General features: G+C 39.2%; 1 protein-coding gene across 6 annotated transcripts in view; it reads right to left on the reverse strand.

Annotated features, from left to right (window-relative positions):
• Positions 1-26,553, reverse strand: part of ATXN10 (ataxin 10) — a 338,097-nt gene that overhangs the window by 186,172 nt on the left and 125,372 nt on the right. For 4 of the 6 annotated variants that reach the window (XR_012155465.1, XM_073315935.1, XM_073315878.1 and 1 more), the window contains one exon: positions 26,234-26,297. The exons of the other annotated variants lie outside the window; for them this stretch is intronic. Coding sequence is in view for 3 of the 4 variants with exons in the window: in XM_073315935.1 (XP_073172036.1) it covers positions 26,234-26,297 (64 nt within the window). In the remaining variant the exon portion in view is untranslated. The remainder of the gene's footprint in view (positions 1-26,233; positions 26,298-26,553) is intronic. 6 annotated transcript variants of the gene reach the window in all.

Genomic DNA, 26,553 nt, shown 5'->3' on the forward strand with positions numbered 1-26,553 from the left:
CTGAAGTCACATAAATCAAAGGATTCTAAACAAACACACTTATCAGGTGGTAGCTCATTTGTCACATATGATTGACTGTGTATAGCATCCCTAAAATTGGAGTAGGAGAAATCTCCAGCAAGGCCGTAGAATTATACATCTTTTGGCAAGCAGCAATGATTGATACCCATATTTTAATTAGTGCTGCATCAATAAAACTGCACTTTACCTTTCAACAAAGTATTATTATTATTACATTAATGCATTGTGAGAACTGAGACTGAAAAGTTCAACAAATGTCAGTTTTTAGGGCCTTTCCCTAAAAGAGTCAGAAGAAGATTCTTACCACCACCTTCCTCTTTCATTTTCGAGTTTCTGGCCAGTGGATGGATTTGTATGGGGCCAGAAAGGGATTGGGAAATCAAGACTGGGGGTGAAGCATGGGGGCAGGTAGGCAAAGAACCGTAAAGGAGAAAAAAGATCTTGAAATGAGAATTCAGTAATGAAGAATATCCACTGTTCCTCTCTTGTGAGTATGTCATTATTACAGTTAAATGAATGTACAAACTATGACAGATTTCAGAGTAACAGCCGTGTTAGTCTGTATTCGCAAAAAGAAAAGGAGTACTTGTGGCACCTTAGAGACTAACCAATTTATTTGAGCATGAGCTTTTGTGAGCTACAGCTCACTTCTTGGATGCATACCGTGGAAACTGCAGAAGACATTATATACACACAGAGACCATGAAACAATACCTCCTCCCACCCCACTGTCCTGCTGGTAATAGCTTATTATTATTATTATTATTATTAAGCTATTACCAGCAGGACAGTGGGGTGGGAGGAGGTACTGTTTCATGGTCTCTGTGTGTATATAATGTCTTCTGCAGTTTCCACGGTATGCATCCGATGAAGTGAGCTGTACCTCACAAAAGCTCATGCTCAAATAAATTGGTTAGTCTCTAAGGTGCCACAAGTACTCCTTTTCTTTGTACAAATTATGATAGTTATATAAAGCTACATTAACTGGTCATCTCTCACTGTGAATTACCAAATTTTGCAGTTAGATGAGTATATAGAAGAAGTTTACCAAATACCAAGGAAACAAAACCAAATGTGAAGGAAAATCTCTGTCATCAGCACTAATGACAACAGTGGACAAAATCGATTGGTGAAGCATGCAAACTAATGAATGCTGTGGATGAGGGGGAGAATCAGGATCACAGTCCAGCAGTATTTCCTTACCCTATTTCAGGGCATTATCGAGGGCCAGAAGGAGAACCAGAGGGTAACATGATGATCCCCCAAGGTGAAGCAGGACATCACTCACATTGTCTCTGCCAATGGCATAGCAGGAGAATTTCACCCACTGTGTTCCATCAGAGATATGGCTCTGAGTAGATCATTAATAGGGAGCAGATCCGTTGAGAAAGGTGGTGAATTCTTTAAGTAGTAATGTTTCTGACCCAAACTCTAGTTTGTTTTGTTTTAAAAGATGAGATTTACTGTATTTTTAAACAATTAAAATTTGTATTAATCTTTGCATTGCCATTACAGGACATGAAGATGGTAATAAGATTAATTCCTTATCAGACTTCCTGAAAATGTGTGCTAACTCTAGAACAAATGATCTATTCCTATTGCCCCCATGTCAAATTAATTCATGACTATGTAATTTCTAGTACATCTTCACTAAAAATTATCTGATGAAACCCATTATCATCACACGATTTGCCATTAGCGACCACTGTACTTAAAGCTGCAAAATGATTTCAATAATATTTTCACTTGCGCTTAACTTTCTCCTTTCCATACACAGGTTTTCCATTGTACAATTCAGAGTCATGAATATGGATAACTCTCTTTGTTAGCATGCTGAGAAAGAGACCCCTGGATGGCTGTGTGCAAACCTAGACAGACTTAAGTGTCAGCAGAGATTAAAGTGAGCCCTCAGCTAATATGCACATTACCCTCTTGTTCCTCTCCAAAGATAGATAGAGAGAAAATTAAACATATTCTAAAGTCTCTAATCCTTCCAACACTTTAAGCACTTTATTGTATACTCAGCTTTAGAAAGAGAGCTTCTGAGGTTTCCATAGTTACTACAAATAAGAGCATGAGCCTGTTTGTTGTGAAATGACATAAAAGAAAAAATGCAGCAAGCATGGTAGATCTGATTTGGCAGGGTTGTCTAGACTTTTCAACAGTACATTCTGAAGTGTCAAATTAATGAATGTTAGGCGAGAAACTGAAGATTACAGTATCTTTATCACACTAGAGCTTCTATATAAAGAAGGGAGAAATGGAAAGAGTAAATCCTTGTTCCTTTTGTGAGAATTTCACTTCTTAGCAAATTAAAATATACAAGGTATAATCAAGATATAGCTAGTTTGCACATATTTATATAACTTCTCTGACCTGCCGCTATTTAATTCACAGACCCCAATATTTATTTTGATTTATACAAATGCTCTAGACTTCCTCAACATAGCCAATACATTCATCCTAAATACAGCAGTTTAAGTAGCTGTTTAAGTTAACCCACTGCAAATCACCCTTGAATAATTTGCCAACCCACAATTCCAACTACCTGGGAAAAAAGATGAGCTTGAACTGTGCCATGAGATTTGTGCTATCTTGAATTAATATGATAAATGTGGGTGAAATCTTGACCTTACTGAATTCAAGGGGATTTTTGCCATTGACTCAGGAGGAGGACAAAATTTTACCCTGTGTTTTTATTTTACCCACTAAACTTCTGCTAGGGTATATTGTTAAATTCTTGTTATTAGTAGCAGTGTGGCATGGAAACACAAATGCATTCACCACCTTTCTGATGAATTATTTCAATGTGTTTGGATGTGTCATCTTTTGTATATTAATTCCATTATATCACTGAAATTGGAAGCAGCTATTTAATTTAAGTAGTATGAACTGCACAGTACGAACAGACACAGAAATGCCTTATCAGGAAACTACATAAAACATTTAAAGATTTATAATCCAAAATGTTTTAAATTCCCTTCATGACTTAACACAGTGGTTCTCAAGCAGGGGTACATGTACCCTGTACCCCTTGGGGTACAAAGAGGTCTTTACAGGCGGTATATCAACTCATCTAGATATTTGCCTACTTTTACAAAAGGCTACATAAAAAGCACTGGCAAAGTCAATAAAACCTTGAAAATTTCATAGAATGACTTGTTTTATATTGCTCTATATTCTATAAGCTGAAACGTAAGTACAATGTTTATATTCAAATTGATTTATTTTATAATTATATGGTAAATTTGAGAAAGGAAGCAACTGCTCAGTAATAGTGTGCTGTGATACTTTTGTATTTTTATGTCCGATTTTGTAAGCCAGTAGTTTTTAAATGAGGTGAAACTTGGGGGTACTCAAGACAAATCAGACTCCTCAAAGGGGTACAGTAGTCCGGAAAGGTCGAGAGCCACGGACTTAAAACATAAAAAGAAGCGCCAAGAAAATCAAAATATAAAGAACAAAAACTATAAGCAGTTCAACTTCTTAAAGAACTTGTTTGAAACAGATCTATATGGCTAGAAACTAGAAAAGTTTAAGTACAGTACTTGCTAAACTGTTTCTGCCAAGTTGCAGCTCATAATCCAAGTCTCTAGGTGTTCTATGGCCAAGAATAAAATACAAAATGCCACATTAAAAGACTCGCTTCCGTTTACAGAAGTGATTGGACCACAAAGAAAAGAAATAAACACTTTTCCCCATAAGTCTTCCAGTCCTTTCAAGCATTTTGTATCACAGTCACTTGAAAGATAATTCTTTTTGCCACTATAGAGGTTTTCTAGTCAGCTACTGGCACAATTAGTCACAGTTTGGATCAACAGACTGTGATTGACCACATGTAGTAGACACTCAGACTTTTAGTCCTTCACTGTAAGCCAATTCTTTTACAAAGAACTACAAGTTATTTAATTCTTCCTATGAGTAGATTACAACAGTTTCACAAAGCCCCAACTACCATGTAAAGGTGGTAACAGTTCAATACAATGTCTTTTTTTTTCTTTATACTGTATATTTACTTTGGTTTGCCATTATTTTGTGTATTTTTAGCAATATGTGCATGACACTGTCCATTTGTTTTTTTAAAGCCCTCATGTTGTTACATATGTTTCTGATCCTACACATTACTGACATTACATCCTCAACATTAGATATTCTTAGGAATTAAAACTCATACAGATTAAAACTGCTCAGTAGGCAAATATTGTGCCATACTAGAGTTATATATTAGCCCTGAAGAGTTTGGGCTACTGGTTTTTTAGAGATACCACAGAAGTGGTGATTAGCTGAGGAAATTAATTTATTACCTATTCTGAGTTTAACAGAAGAGAGCTAGTGGCAATGCAATCTCAACCTGGAAAGAATGGTTTTTTACCTGGACTGTAACTTGTGTTCTTCAAGATGAGGATGCAAACATGTATTCCACTCAGGTGTGTGTGCACCCAGCATGCCACAGCCAGAAAACTTTTCCACAGCAATACCCGTCAGTGTGGTACATGTGCCCTGTGGCTCCTTGTGGCCCCTCCCAAGGCTTTAAGGGCAGCACTGCCCCCCCACAGCTCCTTCGCACTGGAGAATAGCCTCAGAGTCTGATGCAGAGGGGACAGAGCGTGGGTCATGGAATACACGGTTGCATCCACATCTTGAAGAACAGTAACAAGATAGGTAAGTAACCGTTCTTTCTTCAAGTGGATATAGATTTGTATTTCACTCAGGCGATTCACATGTAGCATCATAAACAATGGGGCTTGGAGTCTTTTTAAACAGTGTCTGAAGGATGACCTGGCCAAAGTTTGCAGTCTCCCTTGAAGCTGTTGCGATGGCATAATGATGAATGAATGTACGTATTCATTCATCATTATGTGCGAGGTCGCAGCCCTGCAAATGTCTAGGATAGGTACATCATTCAGAAAAGTTATGGACATTGCTTGAGCTCTTGTTGAGCGGGCAGAGAGACATTGGAGAGAAGGTGTATTGGTCACTTTGTAAGCAGTGGTAATACAGAATGTGATCCATCCAGAGGTTATCTGGGCCAAGACTGCTTGGACCTGCACCCTAGCGCATAAGAAACAAAATGACTGTCTAAATGACCTAACTCCGTCTACATAGAAGGCCAATCCCCTTCTTACATCCAAAGTATGTAAACACTTTCCTTCCAGATCATCAAGAGGTTTCGGAAAGAACACTGATAGGTATATCGTCTGTTTAGGGTGGAAGGCCAACACTAATTTAATTAAAAACTTTGGGTGAGGTCTCAAAGACACCTTGTCCTTATTAAAAAAAAAAAACCACCACCAAGAATATGGTGGGCCCACTGTTAATGCTTGCAGCTCACCTACTTTCCTTGTAGATGTGATGGCAATAAGGAAGGCCATCTTCAAGGACAAATGTGCTCAGAAGCAAGTAGAGAAAGTTTCAAACAGGGATCTCATGAGAGCGACTCACACTGTGTTAAGGTCCCAGAGAGGATCTGATGCTTTTACAGGAGCACACAAGCGAGTAAATTCCCTTGAGAAACCTAGTAGCCATAGGATTGTAAAACACTGTTCTCCCCTGACCAGGTGAGTGAATGGCAGAAATCGCTGCCAGGTGAGTCTTCAGGGAGCTTAAGAAAAAGCCAGAAGACTTCAAATGTGGTAAGTATTCCATAATGTCCTGGATACTTGCCCTCATAGGCTGAAATCACGCGAGCGGAAGACCAGAGTCTTTGCTAAATAGGTGGATTTAATTGATTGTTTCTTAGTGTTAAGTAAAATCTCTTGGACTGCTGCAGGCAGCTCATCTCTTCCTGATCTAGATATTGAGAAGCCATCAGTTGCAGGCTGTTGGGATCTGGATGTCGGATGTGCTCATATGAGACCAGGTCTGGAAGAGGAAACATAGGTTGTGGACGTTCCACTGAGAGGCTGCAAAGATCTGAATGTAAGCATTGTCTTGATCAAGTTGGGGGCGATTAGAATAATCTTGGTGTAATCCTACTTCAATTTGAGGATGACTTTCAAGATCAGTGGAAGCTGAGTAAAGACATACAGTAGGCCTGGTCCCTGTTTCAACAGAAAGGCATCAGTCAATGAACCAGGAATGAGGCCAGCTAGAGGCCAAAACTGATGGCATTTCTTGTGGTCTTTTGTACCATTCTTCTAAGCAATTCCTGATATGATGAGCCTGGGGCTCTTGAGTCCTCTGGAGAGGGTGAGAATGAATTGACCGAAGACAAAGTAGCCTCCTGAGATAGATCTTGTTTGCCCAATAATCTTGTTGGGCTGATTGTTAAGTAGGGAGAGCTTCTGGCTGCTCTTCCAGTAGACGAGGCTCTGATGTGGACAGTTCCAGGACTTTCCCCTGGAACTGGATAGAAATCAAGATCTGAGGATCTAGGGGCCTCTAAAGGGTTCCCCATAAGCCAGTAGGGCATCAGAGGCCAAAATGTTTCAGTCCACGCTAGCCTTTCCTTACTAAGTGACCGATACCCATTATGATCAGAGATCTCCCTTTTGAGGTGGTCTGGTTGATTTACTGGATTTTTCTTGCCTTGATAGGGATGGAGATGCGTCTGACCTGTATCCAAAGGGGTCCTCTGAATAAGCAGTCAGCACAGGAGGCACCCAACCAGGCAAGGCTGCTGTCCACCTTACAGCGGAATGAAAGTAAGGTCAGAATAAGCGGTGGCACTGCAGGGGTACCACGTCTCAGTTCACACAAGGTCTAGCTGCTAAGCCTAGTTCCAAAGCAGGCTATGCAGGAGCATAGCCTGGCTTCAACAGCCATGTCAGTGAAGGACCTGGTACCAGAGGCAAAGCTGAGGGTGCGGTCAGTGCTGAATTTGAAGCATGTCTCAGCACCCAAGCACCAGATGGCATAGACAAAGCAGTCTTAGATTGTCTTTTAACTGATATTGATGCTGGTGTTGACAATATTCTGTCCCTGATGCAAAAGAAGTTGAAGGCCCGGGACAAGCCAGAGATGATAGCAGCTCCACTGACTCCTACATCAACAGTGAACCACAGACAGACAGATGGAGCAGGTCCTTCACTTCCTCATGTGTCTGTGTGGTGGCAGGTACTGAAATGGGTACCGCTGAAACAGTGTCCACTGGCACCACATTTGACAGTCTCTGCCATGACGGATCCAGATTTGACGGTATGTTACTAAGAGTTTCTTGCTTTATTGCCAGGCAGACATGGGCTGATAGTGCAGCTCTACTTTGGGTACCTGATAAATCTAAGTGTTGCTCCAATCCACCCTCTGAGGTGGAAGACAAGCCACTCACTGAGCTCAAGTGGCTCCTATAAGTCTTACGGGTCCTTTGGCATGGAACCCCTGGAGAGGAAGACTGATCTCTCCTTCAAAAGGAATCCAAGTTCAAGAGCCTGTTCGAAGTCTATCATAGTAGTGGTTGACTGTGCATAGACAAAGCAATCTGGTGCCAGTGCAGAGGTAGGCCTCATTGTGTGTTCCAGGAAGTGCTGCTCGAGGCGCAGATCCCTAGAACTCTGAGTATGTTTCTTGAAGGAGTGGCGGATGCTACACCTCTCCTTGACTTGTCCTTCACCAAGACAGCAACCAATGTGTGTGGATCTCTGTTAGGAATAGAGTTCCCACACAAAGGGCATTGCTTGAAGCTCAGAGAACACTGCATGTCCAGATGCTCAGCAACACCTACTAATTACAGTAGCAAATAACCTAGAATAAAAACTGAAAACAATGAAGAAAACCAAAAGGGTACTAACTACTTACAAAATTAAGTAACCTAATAGTTAACTAAACAGAAAAAAAACGTAAGGAAAACCACACGGAGTGGTGCAAGTGGTATTAAGGAACCGAGGGGAGTCAGGATGCTGCTGTCCTTATATAGTCTTAAGGGGGGCCATGAGGAGAGAAACACAGGGCATGGTTGCCACTCCAACAGGTACTGCTGTGAAAAACGTTTCCAGCTCCAACATACTGGTTGCACACATACTTGAGTGCTATACATATCTATGTTCATGTACATGTCTATCAATTAGATTTTAAGTGTTGTATCTTAAATTCTTGTAATGCACTTTGAGTTCTCATCAGGCATAATTGTAAAAAACTTTGAAATAAATAAGGAAGGTCAAAAAATTTCAACTAGCGTTACTATTTATAACCTAGTGCTGTAAGTATACATACCAAAACCATTCAATCTCTGCTCCCTGTAATCTGCATACAAAATTGATATGTATTAAAACCTAACTGGGAGTGATAAAAACCATACAATATAAACAAATTCAATACAGAGAAGAGACACAGCCAGATTATAAAATTACAGAAAACCTATTACACTCACACACAGTTCAAACAGGAGGAACGTTACTTAGTCCTTATCCAGGAAAAAATCGTAATAAGCCCCAGCACTTGCTTTACTTACCTGCAGAGACACTTGATAATTGATTCTACAACTATTAGAACTGAAAATACCAATATTTAGGTTGGCAAAAGTATCTCCCATCTACAGTGGAACAGATTGGTTTAAGAGCCAATGTGATGTAGGAATGGGGGAGAGGGGGGAGAAGCCACCACTATACTAATATGCACTTCCAGTATGAACTGCAGCGGAATTTCTGCAGCAGAATGGTTACCCAGAGCTTGATCCCTGGTTCCTGCAGGAAAATTCCTGAGGGGCCTAAAGGCAGGGACATTTCAGGGGACTCTGACAGGGATTTGTCCCTGATCGTACTACCAGAGGTGGGGTTTTTAACCCTGTGCAACAGGCAGGGAACCAAGACCTCTCCCAACTCCAAACTATTCTGAGAGCTTAGCAGGAGGTTAGGGCCATCCCTCTCCGAACTAGCTATTTTATGCAATCTCCCCTACTGCTTGGCAGCAAAGCTTCCTGTGATCTGCATTATCAGGGCTTCTGCAGCAGGCACTTATCCCTAGCATTCTGATCTCTACAGGACTGGAAAAGGGATGACAAGCATACAGCCCTTTGAATGGATCCCATTTACAAACTTGTGCCCACAAAACATTTACTGATAAAACGAAGTTAATCTCGGCTGCTCATCCTGTATGCCAATTTTTAGAACAATACAGTTCATACTGACCAAGATTTTCAACAGTACCATTAATGGTTTATAAATGAAAAATGTCGGCTCTGCCTGATTTATAGCAGACCTATTTCACTGTTTCTACAACAGTTTCAATAATTTTAATAATTTCAGTAACAGAAAAGAGATGAGCTTAAATATTTTTCTACTTCCCATAACTCTACACATTTCTTCCTACACTCCCATCCCTAATTCACCCCTTAATTCACTTGGTCTCTTTCTCTTACTATTGAATTTACAGCTTTTTCATGTTATCCCTATGCTTAGAACCTTTCCTAATCTCATGTAGCAAATGATCTCCACCTTCTGACCCATTTCTTCCTCTGACATTCCAATGTAGAGCTCCTCTCCAAGATATATGGCTTCTAATTTGGGTCCTATTTTTGTTATTATGTATGTTTAAATTAAAATGCAAGTTCTTCAAGGGAGGGATTTAAATTATCATTATAATTTATAATTTATATTATAAATTATAATTATTATAATATTTATTATAATATAATATAATTATAATAATTATAATTTATTATATAAAATTAAAATTTATATTTTAAATTTATAATTTATATTATAAATTATAATTATAATTATATTAAATTATAATTTATAATTTAAATTACCATTATAAATTGGTAGATCTGAAGACCAGAAGGGATCATTATGATCATTCCAACCTGACCGCCAGCATAACCCAGGCTATAGATGCTCACTCTAATTCCTGCATCAAATCTTCCCATGAGCTATTGGCTATCCTTTAGAAAGACGTCCAATCTTGATCTAAAGACTTCAAATTATGGAGAATTCACTACGTCACTAGGTAACTTGTTCCAGTGGTTAATTACTCTCACTGTTAAAAATGTGTGTCTTATTTTACTCCTAGGGAAAATCTGTGCCACTGACGTGCAGAAGAAAAATGCCTTCCCTCCCCACAGATTCTCTCTGCTTCCTTGCAGAAAATGGTTTCTGTGCTCACTCATTCCTCCCAGCAGCTCAGACACTCTGTTTGGGCAGCTGGGGGAGAGGGGTCTGGGGATGCCCCAGGGTGCCCAGAGACATTAGTCCCAGCTGGGCAGGAGCGGTGGGGGAGGACGACAGAGATGGAGTTCCTCCTCCCCCTTCCCTGCACAGAGCTGCCAGGGCTCAGTCAGATTAACCCCACGAAACTTCCCCATAGCTGCAGGAAAGTCTGCATCGCAGGGGGAGGGAAGGATTTCATGGGAGTGGGTCTGGATATGTGGGGGAATAAGGCTCAGTGGGGTGGGAGGTCAGGTTGGATGCAAGGGGTTCTGGGTTGGGCGGATAGCGGAAGCAGCTGCCTGTACAGTGATTCCTCCCACACCCACACACCTGGAAACTATTTATTCATAAATATTTTAAAGATTCCTTTACCCATTTAAATGTAGGTAGTTGACAAGAGAGTTTATTTTGATCACTTCAAGAATATTAATTCCTAAAATTTCAGATTGACCTTTGTTTATTTTAAAGCCTGACATAAGCCTATATTCCAAAGTCAATTGTTCCATTATGTTTAAGGAAGCTTCTAGATCCTGAAAAATAACAATTCATTGTCAGCATATAAAACTATTTTGTGTTCTGATCCAGAAAGTGTTTTGATGCCTTTACCAATGGACAAGTTCTCACATTTATTGCAAATGACTCCACTGCCAAAGCAAATAATGGGGGGGGGGGAGTGCGAGAACAACAGGCAATCCTGTCTCATACTCCTAGACAAATTAAAAAAAAAAGGCTTGATGGACCATTAACCACAACTGATGCTCAAGGATGTGTATATAGGGCCAACGTGCCCCTGGACAACTGATTTCCAATCTGACTGAGATATTTCTACTCCAGTCAGTTGAAGCGTCTCTCAGAATCAAAAGAAAACAGCAGATGGGAAAAATCACAGATTAAATTCAGAGTTGTTCTGATATTATCAAATAGACACCTGCCAGCAATGAATCCATACTGGTCATGGTGAACATATTTGGGCAAAATTACACTCAATCTGGTGGCTAGCACCTCAGCATAAATTTTAGCATCCACACTAATTAAAGAAATAGGTCTGTATGATGTGCAATTGGTAAGATCTTTTCTTTCTATAAGAATGACCCTAATTTTTACCTTCTTCCATGAATCTGGAATCTCTTTCCCCTCCAGTATAAACAATTCAGTTAAAATAGGGACCAGAACTTGCTTTATTGCTCTATAATACTTCACAGAAAACCCATCAGCACCTGGAGCTTTATTTGATTTTAAATACTTAAGAATTATAACTTCAAATTCATTTGCAGCAATCTGCCGCAGTCTCAGATATCGACTTACAAGTTCAGGATTTGGATGTTCTGAAGCATATAAAGTATGGAAAAAGCAAGGTTTCAGAAATCTGTTTGATGCCAGTTATTAAATCTCCCTTTTCATGTCTAATCAGAGAGATGGTTGATTTATCTTGCTTATTTTTAACTTTCTAGCTAAAAGCCTACCAGTTTTATTGCCCTTTTCATAATATAAGTGTTTGCTCAGCCTTGCCTGTTTGTAACAGGTTAATCTCTATTTTCTTATACACGCTTTCAGGTCCTGTAGATTTATAACTATCTTCCAAAACAAAGTTCTTTAGTCAAACTCTCTTCTTCAGGAGTGCTCATCTTTTTGAGGTATGATGCTTTATTTATAAAGATTCCCCTCCTTACCACCTTTCCAGCATTGCAAAGAAGATTTTTATTGATGCCTTCCTTATTTCCTTCTATATATTTCTGAAAATCTTCTTCCAGTTCTTTAATTCTAAGGGTGTGGGGGAGAGGGGAGAGTTGTCTCTTCAACTGCCAAGCCCTTTGTTTTTCCCCTGAATCTCAAACTTCTCATGTAATATATGCGGGGGCATGATCAGACCAAATTATAACTCCCAGATTAACAAAAAATAAACTTCTATAAACAAAAATCCTATCAATCCTGGAATAAGATCCATGAGTAGCAGAATATGTATAGTGCCGGACATCTAGATTCATCTTCTGCCAGACATCCACCAGAACAAATTTGCACTTGCTCCTCCCAAATCCCCTGTGTGTACATTTAATCAATCTAAAGTAGGATTAAGCATCTCGTTAAAATCCACCCCTATGAATAATGTGCCCTTCCCTAAAACTTCCTAAATCCCTAAAAAAACTGATCAAAAAGGGTGGTTGCCCTTGACTGGGAGCATATACTTTGACTAAGGTGAGATCCAGATCTTAGAAAAAACACATTGAATAGCATTGGGCTGACAACAGATTCCTGCAGGATCCCACTAGAAACCTGCCCACTGAGTAAGGATTCCTGATGTGCAATTACTTTTTGATATCAGTTAACCAGTTTTTAATCCATTTAATATGTATTCTCATGTTCTCTCTCTTTATGCGAGTGAAAAGCACAAGGTTCACTCATCTAGCAGCATTACAAAGACTAAAAATAATTAAATGACCAATTTTAATATGGAATTTTTGTCAAGTATTGTAGAGCTACTGGGCTACAATAAACATTTAGGGATATCAGGCTATTTTTATAACAATGTCCCATGCCAAAGCTTACAAAAATTTAAAAAATTAAGCCATAACCTCTAGTTTGTTTTACTTTTTCCTACACTCAAATCTGTAACACTAGCTTAAAACCATATATATGACATTCATTTTTGCTGCTAAGGCTGCCAATTTTTTTAAAATTATGACTTACATGTTTAATAGAAACCCATAATTTATGAGTAGCTATAAATCTTTTGGTTTTAGATGAGAAAGAAGTCACACTCTTGATCAATTTGTGTGTGTCTGAGCCTGTGTCGCGTGTGTATAAATACAGAAACATGTATACTTCAGTAGCTTTTCAAAGGCTGGCATGAAAATCTACCAATCCAGGCACAAAATCCACTCAACCCATACTTCATTTTCTATGATGAGTGATAATGAAAGCAAGCATATTTTATATTCTTAAGTAGAACTGCACAAGACTGATTTTATACATCTTTCCATCTGTACATTTTTACACCTTTGGTGTGCTAAATATACGGTTCGCTAGGAGAGGATGCTACCACTTCTTTAGTATTATTACCCTCCTAGACGGTAAACTTTTGGCACCAGATCTAATGGACGAGCTAACGTATACCTGAGATATGTTCATATAACCTGTAACTTACTATTCATAAGTCTCCAGCAGGGGGCAAAGGAAGCTGACCTACGTTCAGGACAAAAAGCTCTCTTTTCTAGATCTTTAAAATATTCTTCCTTAGAGTGTGCAAGTTAATAAAGTACCTTAACACATGCTTATCTTTTAGCATGTGCTTAAGTCTTATTTACTTCAAAGGGACAAACGTGCTTAAGTGCTTTAGTTGATTCAGAGTCTTTGAGTAACATTTGGGGCATATTTGCTGTCTCTGCTGTTATTTAGAATTTTCTAATGCGCTGAGACACACAAATAATGGAAACAAGTGAAGTGATTGAAAATACTTTCAACACTGTCAAGTACACCAGGTGATGTCCATCAGTGTGAAGCAAAAATTTTGAAGCGAGCGTCAGAGGAAAAAATATTTGGTGAAGTTTTTCCTCTTTGGTTTATGCAACATGGCTGCCATTAGTACAGATCAGGCCTGCTTCAAATCGTGTGTCAAGGGAATTTCATGACCATATAACCTAAAACATAAATCTCTCTAGATTTTTTCAGTTCAATTTGTGTTTCATTTTTGAGTGTTTTACACTATTTATTTTAAAAAAATAAATGCAGCTGAATTTCAAACCAAATGTTTTAAAATGAAAAGTCAAAAAATTTCATTTTCAAATGACCTGCCTAACTTTATTTATATATTGCAAATAGTTTTGGTGCCCCTCAAAAAAGCATTTTTTGGTGTGAATTTACTATTCACTGGAAAAAAAATCCGACTCTTAATTGCAGTAATCAAGACAGAAGATGTCAAGGGCCTGTAAGAGAGCTTCAGTGATGGAGAAAAAGGATTTTGGAAATATTATGGAGAAAGTAGCAGCAAGATTTGAACATGGTCTAGATTTGTGGAGCAAGCGTCAGAAAAGAGTCAAAGATGGTCCCCAGTTTACTGGCTTAAGCAACAGGGAAAATGGCATTGTTGTCAATAGTGACAGAAAATAGGGTAAGGCTGGAAGGATCTGTGAGGAAGGATGAGGAGTTCAGCTTTGCCAATGTTAAGTCTGACATTTCTGGAGAGACATGCAAGAGGAGATGTCAAAAAGACAGGTTGAAATATGGAAGCTTTTTGCAGAAGGCATTCCATTCTTAAAACTATTTTTGGACCACTCCTTTAAAAAAGAATTTTTGGGTCTCAAATTTCTCATGCTTAGTCTCAGCCCAGAGGGTGGGGTTTTCAAGAATTCAAGAACTCTCTTTCAAGAATTCAAGCTTGTCATAGATTTAAGTCATCGAAAGAGGGTTAGGGCACAGGACAACTATGACAAAATTTGGTTTAGAAATAATGAGTTATTAATTCCTTACTTTTACATACATGAGTTGGTGTTTTCAGAGTTTATTCTTCTGAAGGGACTTACAAATATTATAATGTGTACAAGAAGGTCCTCACAAATGTTACAATACACCTGGCGTTACTTCGTCTGGATCTGCACAAGTAGTACCTGTGTACTGTGCTAATAGTCATAGTTGGTGCTGGTAGGAATTATGAAAAAGGGTGAGGGATTTCAACCACAAAGACTTCCAAATGTACATCTCTGCCTGGGTGTAACATGGCAGGTTTATATGATCTAAAGAAAGCTTGAACTTTATTTACTTACTTACTCAGGCTAAGCACAGCTCAAAACCTTTTTCAGTATTGAAGACTCATAGTATAAATGCATCCTGAGATGAACAAATTACAGGAAGCACAGTGAACTGCAATGCTATCCAGGAGATCTAGGCTTTATTTTTAATTCAGTTAATCTCGTCTCCCAGGACATTAATAAGAGCAAAAACAAAATATGATTGCCAGCATCACTAACCTGGAGGAATACTATCACAAATTATACCCTGTCTAGATATTATGAAATATAGAACCTTGTGGTTGGGTCAGTACCTGGATAAAATACCTCTAAGAAATAACTATACACACACACATATGTATCCCCTTTCATCCAAAGACCTCAAAATGCTTGGCAATCGTTAACTAATTATACCTAATCGTTAACTAATTATACTTCTCTCCAAGAAGTAGAGGAGTAAACTGAAGTACAGAAGGTTAAGAGGCCTGACCAGCTTCACACTGCCAGTCAATGGCATTTGGGCACAGAACTCAGGAATCTTTACTCCCAATGTGATGTCCTAATCATTACACTGCAGAGAAAAAAATAATTACAAAAACAAGGTATTTTTCATCTACAGAATCTCCTCCCTGAACTGCCAATCACACTTCTCCCCTTGCTGTTTAGTGTTTTTCATATTCGGAATGACCTTGAATTTAAAGCAGAGAGTGCACTCATTTGTCATAGTAACAGGATAGGTGAGAATTATTTGTGCAGCTGGTAGAGGAAGGACATTCTGTATTCTCTCTTCCTAAAAAAAATTTCTGTAAAAGAAAATAAAAAACCTAAGCTAACTGCTGAATTTGTATGAACATTTAAATTCACCAAACTCAGGAAAGGCTCAGTTAAGCTGCTCAAACACCATCCTTAATTTTCACGTTAGCTCCTATAAGACCCAAACAAGGCTACAGCCTCACAGTACAAGGCATTGTACAAAGACATGGTAAGAGACACTCCTGCCACAGACAGGGTACAATCTCAGTAGACAAGTTAAAATTTTGGTGAAAGGAAGTATTACCACCCCATTTTACAGATGGAAAATTGATGCAAAGTGAGTTTGGAGATTTTCAAAGATGCCCAAAGGTGCTGGGTGCCCAGCTCTCAATCACTTTCAATAGGAACAGGGCATCTAATTTCCTTAGGTGCTTCTGAAAAACCCTCTCTAAGTCTTAGTGACTTGTCCAATGTCACATCAGAAGTTGGTGCAGTACAGCTGGGAATGGAGTCTAGACGGCCTGAGTCCCAGGCCACTGTCTTTACTACAAAATCATCTTTCCTCTCTGAAGACTAGAAGCCTTACATTTTATCTGCAAGAGTCTGCACACCCTCTGGCCCCTTAGTAGCAGGAGTGTTTGGGGAGTGGGCAAGTGATCTTCCTCACTGAAAGGAGTCTCAACTGGGGTTGAGAACCACTGGTCTACAGGGAGCAGGGTAAGGATAGTGTATTTCAAATGGAAAGATCTTGGTTTGTAGGCAGTGTTTGGGAGAGTACTAGTACTGTTTTCTCCCTGGGCACGCACCATGGTAGGTGAAATACCATTGTCCTGTCTATGCCTATGAAAATATAGAATTGAGTAATGCACCTAAAAATTATTGAACGCATTGAGAGAGTCTGTGGCAAGCTTTTCAAAGAAAGGCAACGTACTAGAGATGGGCTTTTTCACATAAATGTGGCAAAGCCCAACTATATGATGGCTCACTCTAAAAATTTTATAACCCTTCTATTTTTGCTTTCTACTGGTTTCTATTCAGCACTGAGGCTTTTTCACAGTATGTGGCCTGTTTTAGGTTGCACTCTGTAACTCTGAAATAAAATGTCTGTCAATTCCCCCAAAAGTCTTTCCTGGCATTTTACAAAAACAAACTGCCATTGTTGTAGAGCATAGCAACTTGATTTTTTCTAGCTTTAGCCAGAGGTTTCATGAACCACAATTATACAAGCTGCTGCCATGAAGTCAAAAATATTTTGAATCTACCTCTCAGATGACTTTCAGACTGAATATAATGGTAGAAGTTTAAAAGGGAGTATCTGAAAATTAGCTTTTATCTATATTTTCAATATTTTTATCCATTATCCAAACTAAGGTCTCTGTGTGTGTGGATTCACAGCAACCACTGGAATAAGAAAGCCTAAAGCAACCACAGGTTTCCCTTTCAATAATGCTGCCAATTCTTGCTTCTCATAAGCGCCCAGCTGCATGATTATCTAAAAAAGGCAGTCCCTGTTTTTCCTTCAAGTATTACTGCACTTCTGGTTACAGAAAATTTTGCCAGACTGGAGTTCATATAACACAGACACTTACTGTACAGGTCATTCAAGTTAAAGAGACTTGCTGTTGTAATCAGCCAGATGTAAAACAGCATATTAGCAGATGTGTAAAAATCTTCATTCCAACATCCATACAAAATCTGAACACATTTTGAAAAACACTATATATTCAGACCTGTATTTGGAAACAGAGTTTTGGAAGTAGTGGATTATTCAACAGAATTATGCAATGCAGAATTAAAATTCAAGACAATTACAGAGGTGTGTTAACTTTAAATGGCAGAACTTACCAATTGTTATCAAACTGCAATAACTTTGATAGAACAGGATTAACTGGTCTAAGTTTAGGAAAAAAATCTGTTGACTTTTTCCCCAGACAACCACTGTCTCTCTAGAACGTGAGCAGTATGCTTCTGGTGCTCCTAAATGGCAGAAAAAGAGCACAAAACAAATGGAAAGCAAGCCACAGGGCACTCTATTGCTAATTAAAAATGTATTGGAAAGTCCTCAAAAATATACTTGCCACACTACATAAAAGTCATTACAAAGGTATTCATGAGAGGTTATGGCACAGCAAAATTCTGCTTAGAGTGGCCTTTGTCAAGGCAACTTTGAGTTAGGCCACTCCAGTAATATTTGCTACTTTCAAGTTTACCTTAAAATAGACCTTTTTGACCAAAACATTGAGCCCAAAGAATCCCTTGGATAAGTAAATAGGAAAGGACTACATTTCCTTAAGAAGAAGAAAACAGTTCCTAACTGGACATACATTGGGTGTGCACTTATAGTTTCTTTCTTTTTTTTTATGTGAAGAAAAAGAAACCTTATTTGCCATTAACTGCAGTTTTACTTGGTTTCTTGTATAGATCAATTTTTATAACATAGGCACGTGCCACTGGTGCTGAGCTAGAAAACTCCATGGGAGCAGAAACAATAAGGCCATGAGCATCCTTCCTTTGGGGGTCTGAATCTTCAGACGCCATATAAAGAGCCATAGGCCCAGTTCTACTCCAATTTCTCTTCCTTCTATCCAAGTCGCACAGAGGCCAAATCTTCAGCTAATGTTTATCAACACTGTTCCACTGACTTAAATGGAACTATGTAAACTTACACCAGTTGAGGATCTAACTCAAAGAAGCTGTGTAGATGGGTTGGAAGTAAATCTATATGCACAATCATCTTTGATGATTTTTCTTTTACTTTTGAAAACTGCCTGTTTAGATACCCTGCTAGGGAAAACTAACTCATCATCCAATTCTTAAAGATGTGGGTCAGATCTGACTAGACAGACTGCTTGACAGCTCTCTGAAACTGGACATCCAATCTCAGTGCAACATCAAGAGGCTAAGGCTGCCTGGATATCTTAACTGAGCTCCAACGAATAGGTTTACTAGTCATCAAGATGGAGATATTTCTTAGGTACACCATAGAAGCTGTTCTAGATCTACTGGAATATAATCTTAGGGGTCCATAACTGGTCTGCATCAACAGTAATTAATTTTGAAAATGTCATAGAGACTTCCTCCCCTTTGGATTTATTTCCATCAGATACCAATAAAGGGACTTATGAAAGGATTTTGTCCTCTCTAAATAATTACAAACAGCTCTTTCAACTTCTAACATGGCAGTTTAGCACCTCCTTGTAAATTGTGTGCTTTACAGGAGGAAAAAAAGCATTTGTAAAGGTTTTCTCTGCAAAAATTATGGAATCTTTTACATGCAATTCTCTTTTGATGATTTTGTGTGTCAAAGTTGGAGACTGAATTCAATTAGTGAAATATAGAATATAGGAATGTTATACCTTTTTTAAGTGGAAATCAAAATGCAACCTTAACTACAGCATAATTACAGATGCCTTCATAATAAATATCAAAAATAAAAATAGATATCTATGCAATGTTTAGTAGGAAATCTAAGCAGTTTTCCTATAAAAAAGAAATCTGAGTTTAACCTACTGGGAAAGGCTTAACCCAAGAGAAATCTGAGAAATGCAGCCAAGAATTAAAGCTAAACCACAAAAATAGGCATTGGAACTGTAAAAGTGAATTTGGGGAAATACCCTCTATTTAAAGTTCTTAGGTGTTTCTGTAAACCCCCGAGGGAGTAATATTGTGAGCGGCTGAACAACTCTTGCAAGGTGACAAGAACTCAACTCTCGGTAAAGTCATTAAGTGTTGAGGGCATTCCTCAATTTACACAATCTAGGCCTAAATCCTCACCTGATTGCTGAAGAGTGCAGTTAGAGCTATAGCTAGGAGTGGCTCTATATTGCATCTTATCATGAATTTATATCATTTCATTGTTCGTTTTTCTCAAAGTAATTTTATACAAAATGCTTTTGAAACTAAAAAATGGATTTCAGAGTAACAGCCGTGTTAGTCTGTATTCGCAAAAAGAAAAGGAGTACTTGTGGCACCTTAGAGACTAACCAATTTATTTGAGCATAAGCTTTCGTGAGCTACAGCTCACTTCATCGGATGCATACTGTGGAAAGTGTAGAAGATCTTTTTCTATACACACAAAGCATGAAAAAATACCTCCTCCCACCCCACTCTGAGGTATTTTTTCATGCTTTATGTGTATAGAAAAAGATCTTCTACACTTTCCACAGTATGCATCCGATGAAGTGAGCTGTAGCTCACGAAAGCTTATGCTCAAATAAATTGGTTAGTCTCTAAGGTGCCACAAGTACTCTTTTTAAAAAATTGATTATATATTTACACTTGACATTACAGACCTGATTTTTTTTTTTATTTTATTTAAAATGACAGACCCTTGGAAAGAAGTCACAGGCATTTAAATGAAACTCAATCTTTCCACTCTTGTGGACAAAATGAAAAACATGCAGAGATAACAATTTAGTAAGATGAAGCCTGAAATCCTTAGGGTTTTCATTTTCTAAAGACTTTAAAAAAAATTTTTTTTTAACTCTGACTGCTCCTAGGCATTGTACAGTTATAAGAGTGATTAGATTCTGTCAAATGTTTAATTTAGTTGGAAATGGTTATGTGTCCTTTCCAGATACAGCAACAAGTTGAAAGGAATGCAGGAGAATGGTTCTGCTGAGATTACCTTCAAAATGTATTATCAAGGAAAACAGCAACACAATTACAAGTGATCATGTATAATGAGCTTTGTGTCAGTCTAAAAATCTATCAGAACAGCCACCCAAGGTCTTGTATTTAAAAAAAAAAAGAAATAAAAAGAAAGGGAAGACAGACCAAGTGTCTTTAGATCAGAGTTGCAATTCTGGCAATTTTTTTTTTTTTTTTTTTAAGTGGAAGTGGGCAGGCTGTCTAATCTCAGTAAAGGTGGATTTTTTGCTTACAGACAGTGTAGATAAAACTTGTTCCAAATTGAGGTTGAAAATCAAATCTCCTTAGATTATTATAATTTAAAGATACATTCATCTTTTTTACACTCATATTTGATCAACAAACATGATCTAGCCTTAGTGCCCAGATGTAGCAGAATGTACTACAAAGCAGGAGACCAGAAACTAATTCTGAACTCTTCCGTTTGCTCCCCCAGTGAGACATGCTGGGAATGCATCACATGTGGAATGCTTAAGAGGAGGGGGAAGTCAAATTCATGCTGCATAACAGCATTAAAGGAGTACTAGGCCTTAAGGATAAATGTGGTCTCCTAAGGTCTGTACACAAGGGAAAGGGAGAGTGGAGAACATCGTTATGAAAGTGCAGGTTCAGACACTTATTTCATAAGCCAGTGAAATTCCAATATATCATCTGGAATGGATCCATCACTCATGTGTGAGAATATGATAGTAGGGAGAGAAACTGACTAAATATGGTCAGATATTTGACGCTGAGAAAGTCCTGAAGGCAGTAGCCAAAAATAGAGAATCAAAATAATAATTTTGACCATTTCAGAAAAGTTTGTCACAGCAAAGCAGGGCCTTACTACCCACCCACCCATTTTAAAAGAAGTTGTTGAATTTTGTATGTTAATAAGAATGCATTTAAGCAATAAGAAGGCATAACAGAACCAAGTGCTAGCTAACGTGAAAGAAAAGATTAACGCAACACTGGTATCCCAGTGACAACTCCACAAGAGAATGAGAAAATTCAGGGTTAAAGTACCCACAGCAATCTGAACACTGCCCCCTTGTGTGTGTGCACAACAAGTCTGTGATGAAAGCTCATATTAAAAGGTGTTACTACATTAGATAAACCTTTAAATTCAAGCAAGTGGCATTTCACTCTCTCTCCAAAGTGGTACAATGTCTATAATTGCACTCATAAAAAGTCAATTTATATCAAAATGTATGGAAAAATATTACATTAGCTAAAATGTTTTAAATAGCTGAGCTTTGTTAAGAACATAAAAATGGCCATAATGGGTCAAACAAATGGTGCAATTAGTCCAGTATCCTGTCTTTCAACAGCGGACAAAGACAGATGCTTCAAAGGGGATGAACAGAACAGGGCAACTGTCAAGTGATCCATCCAGTGGTGAGCTGAAGCCAGTTCGCATGAATCGGTTTTTAAATTTTGAAGCAGTTTTAGAACCGGTTGTTAACTTGCTTCCCTGCAGGGGGCACTGAGGCTTTGATGAGCTCCAGCTGAGAAGTGATACAATTCCTCCTCCGGCCGCCGGGGGCGCTGCACTGCCGGAGCCATGTGGGCTGCTGCCTGGCCCTGGGCACAAGCCCTGTTGCTGCTGCTCCCCTGACCCCTGGGGCTCCCGCTGCTGCCTGGTGGGTCCCCAGCTGCTTTGCTGCGCCTGGGCTGCATCCTGCTGCTCGGGCTGCTCCAAGCCACTCTCCCCATGAGTACCCACCACCCTGCCCGCAGCCAGCCCGTCTCCAGCCACCCCCGTACTCCCTGCCCGCAGCCAGCCCCTGCCGCACCCCCCTGCCCAAAGCTAGCCAGCCCCACAACCCCCCGTCTCCAGCCAACCCCTGCCGCACCCCCCTGCATCCCTGCCCGAAGCCAGCCAACCCCACACTCTGTCTCTAGCCAGCCCTGCACCCTCCTGCCCTGCCTCCAGCCAGCCCAACACCCCCTTGCTTCCAGCCAACCCCGTACCTTCCTGTCTCCAGCTACCCCTGCCCCATGCCCCTGTCTGCAGCTGGCCTCACATCCACTGGTGCCCTGCAGTTCCCAGGGCAGTAACCCTGCACAACTGCTTCAATGAGGAGGGCAGGGAGCAGCTGGGACCCACACATGTGCACACCCTAGGGTGACCAGACAGCAACTGTGAAAAATCAGGACAGGGGGTGCGGGGGTAATAGGAGCCTATATAAGAAAAAGACCCCAAAATCGGGACATCTGGTCACCCTAGCACACCCCCAGGGAGTGGCGGGGACCCACACATGTGAAACGGAGCTCATTTCTAGTTCAGGCCCATCTTTTTAAAAAAGAACTTTAGGTAGGGTTAATACAATCCGTATTTTCCTGGACATGTCATACTTTTTGGTTCTTAAATCGCCATCTGGGAGGAATTTTTAAAATTTAAAAATTCCTCCCGGGAAAACACAGACGTATGGTAACTCTACTGGTACAAAAAATACACACTGTGGCACATCCCTTAAATCAGAACTTTTTATAGGGAACCAGTTGTTAAGATTTTGGCAGCTCATCACTGGATACATCCCCTGTTATGGAGTCCCAGCACATTTGCCAGTCAGAGACATGGTGTTGCGTCCCTGAGCATCTTGGCTGAGAGCCACTGATGGACCTGTTTTCCATAAACTTATAAAATTCTGTTTTGAAGAGATTTATACTTTTGGCTTTCATGATATCCCTGACAACAAGTTTGATAGTTTACTGTGCATTATGGGAAATATTTCTGTTTTAAACCTGCTGCTTATTAATTTAATCAGGTGACCCCGGGTTCATGTGTTATGTGAAGGGGTAAATAACACTGCCTTATTTACTTTCTCCACACCATTCATGATTTTATAGACATCCATCCTGTCCACCCTGTGTCATCTCCTTTTTGATCTGAACAGTCCCAGTCTTTTTAATCTCTCCATACCCCAGTCATGTTTGTTGCCTCTCTCTGTACCTTTTCCAATTCTAATATATCTTTTTTGAGATGCAGCGAGCAGAACTGCATGTATTATTCAAAGTGTGAGCAGACCATAGATTTATATGATATTTACTGTGTTATTATCCATACTTTTCATAATGGTTTCTAACAGTCTTTTGGTGTTTTTGACTGCCACTGCGCATTGAGTGATTGTTTTCAGAGAACTATCCACAATGACTCCAAAATCTCTTTTCAGTGGTAACAGTTTAGACCTCATCATTTTATATGTATAGCTGGGTTTAGACCTTCCACTGTGCATTACTTTGCATTTATCAACACTGAATTTCATCTGCCATTTTGTTGCCCACTCACCCAGTTTTGTGAGATCCTTTTATAACTCTTCGGAGTCTGCTTTGGACTTAACAATCTTGAGTAATTTTGCACTATCTGCAAATTTTGCCACCTCACTGTTTACCCCTTTTCCCAGATCATTTATGAATATGTTGAACAGCAGTCATGCCACTACAGATTCTTAGGGGACCCCACTATTTACCTCTCTCCATTGTGAAAAGTAACCACTTATTCTTACCCTTTGTTTCCTATCTTTTAACCAGTTACTGATCCATGAGAGGACCTTCCCTCTTAATCCATGACTGCATACTTTGCTTAAGTGCCATTAGTGAGGGACCTTGTCAAAGGCTTTCTGAAAATCCAAGCACACTATACCCCCTGGATCGCCCTTGTCCAAGTTTGTTGACCCCCTCAAAGAATTCTAATAGAATTGTGAGGCACGATTTCCCTCTATAAAAGCCGTGTTAACTCTTCCCCAACAAAGCATGTCCATCTGCGTTTCTGATAATTCTGTTCTTTATTATAGTTTCAACCAATTTGTCTCTTACTGAAGTTAGGTTTACCGCCCTGTAATTTCCAGGATCTCCTCTGGAGCTTTTTTTAAAAAAAATCTGCATCACATTAGCTACCCTCCAGTTATTTGATTTAAGTGATAGATTAACCACAGTTATGAAATGAAATTATGATGAAAATTAGAATGCATTTCACAGTTTTGTTCTTTGTTTTACCATATTTGCTGCAGGTGGGTTTTTATTCTGAAGTTAATTTGTTAATCTGAATTAACGTTTTAAAAAAATATAAAAAACAAAATCTAACTGTGGTCTAGAAGTTGTGGTCAGGTTTGGCTGGACTCTAAAACTGTCCTGTGAGGATGGTAAACAGACTGTATTGTCAGTTTGTTCAGGATCTGCACATCACAAGTCAGTAATCATGTTGGCTGCAGTCACTGGATCAAATGTTGTTAGTTATCCTAATATGCTGTCTAGAGATGACTTACCACCTCAACTGATTGCGACAATTAGTGGGTACCTAAATGTTGCTCTGACAATAAAATTGCCATGATAAAAATCTCTTGGACATTTTTCAAGTAGTTTCCTTCAAGCTACAATCCAGTTGCTGCTCTTTAGGGATGCTGCTGTTCTTAAGCCATAGAAAAAAGCCCCTATGATACATCTGCACTGTTCATATCAAGCCTCACCACCAGTCCAATAATCTGCGTCATTAATTGACAACTATTTTTTCCCTCACATAAATTGCCACATGTCTCTGAGTTGAGAACTATTTTTCCACTAGTCAGATTTAATAAGTGTGTAAAATTGACGGACTGCTTACTATTTTATCTACTTATTTCAGTTCACTGGACAAATGTCAGTTGAAGCAAAACCTCTGAGGTCAGTTACAATGACCAAATATGGTTTTAATTCAGATTTCCATTATGAATCCCAATCCAGAGTTCTAACAGTGAACAAGGGATATAGAGGACGTTACAAAACAAGACATAGGTCTCAATTCAAGAAACACTCCAAGTTCACTCCGATTCAAGAAAGCACTTAAGGACATGCTTAACTTGAAGCATGTTAAGTCTCACTGACTTCTATGGCATAAATTTAAGCAGGATCTTTAAGTGCTTTCCTGAACAGGGCCTTAGAGTATGTCTACACTGCAATAAAAGTCTCACAGCTCCCAGGTCAGCTGACTATGGCTGTGGCAGGGGGGCTAAAAACAACAATGTAGACTTTTGGGCCCAGGCTAGAAGCTGGGGTCTGGAATGCCACAAATAGGGGGCGTAGGGTGGATCTCAGACCCTGGGCTTGAGCCCAAATGACTACACTGCCTTTTTCAGCACAGCAGCCTGAGTCCCAAAGCCTGAGTCAATTCATGCAGGCTCAGAGACTCAGTGCTAGAGGTTTTTTATTGCAGCGTAGAGACACCCTGAGAGTCACAAACCATCCACAGGGTGACAATCCTAGTCCCATTAATGTCAATGGCAAAACTCGAATGGACTTCAATGGGATAGGATTTAATCCATAATCTCCCTAGAGCATTAACTGACTCTGGTTTATGCACAGGCCAAGGTAAACCATTCCCAGGAATTTGTCTTGAACACTTTAAAAATAATGCTACCCAAACCTCTGTCTGGATGCTGTTGGGCTGAGAGTGAGGAAGGGTCTTGTTCTCTTAAGCTATTGATTTAAAAAAAAAAGTTCAAATTGCATTATTGACGTTATGTTGCACATGTATGTATTTCTCAGTTCATATAGTATTCAGAAACAACAACAGCACAAAACCATTAAGCAAGTGATCAAAAGGGCATCCTCAATTTTACAAACACGGTCAAAGACTCAGTAATGAAAAATGGAAATTTCTAAGGATGTTCAGGTATTACCCTAACCAGGACATTTTTTAAAAAAAATCCACTCTTTCACTTTCATGTACAAATATGAAATCAGCTCTTTGGTAGGATGATTTGTAATGCCTTCTACAGTAGCCTGGAGTATTTGCATTATCAGAGATTAGTAGGAGCTACAGTTAAAGAACAGGTTATATTCAAGCTGACTACAGTCAATGATTAAATCTGAGACCTTAATGTAAATCCAGGGGAAACCACCAGTTCCATGACATTGGATACAACGCTCAACTCCGAAGATTATCGGAGGTAGGCCAACTCATACATATATGCATACAGTGTCCCCCAAATGATGTTATAGGAGAATATACATTAATTTAGTCTGTTACAACTTCACTTAAAAGGATACAAGGGTTGTTGTCATCAATACTGCAGTTGTCCAGGATCAGTGGAATTCCATCTAATCGATAAACCTGAATTAAAACAAATTTTCTTAATGTAATACAATTCTCAATACTGTTTGCAGCAAAGAATGAAAGAAATAACAAATAGAGACTGCAAAGATACAACAGACAACGGGCACTTGCACATTAATTTAACTAAAAGTATGTGAAACATGTTAAGCCAAATTGTAAAGAAAAAAAGTTCTTTTTAGACATAAACATAATAAAGTATTCACACAAATGTACATTCATTTGACATGCCTCCTATTTCCAATATTTGTCTAAA

Source organism: Lepidochelys kempii, chromosome 1 (assembly GCF_965140285.1).
Source record: "Lepidochelys kempii isolate rLepKem1 chromosome 1, rLepKem1.hap1, whole genome shotgun sequence".
NCBI lineage: Eukaryota > Metazoa > Chordata > Testudines > Cheloniidae > Lepidochelys > Lepidochelys kempii.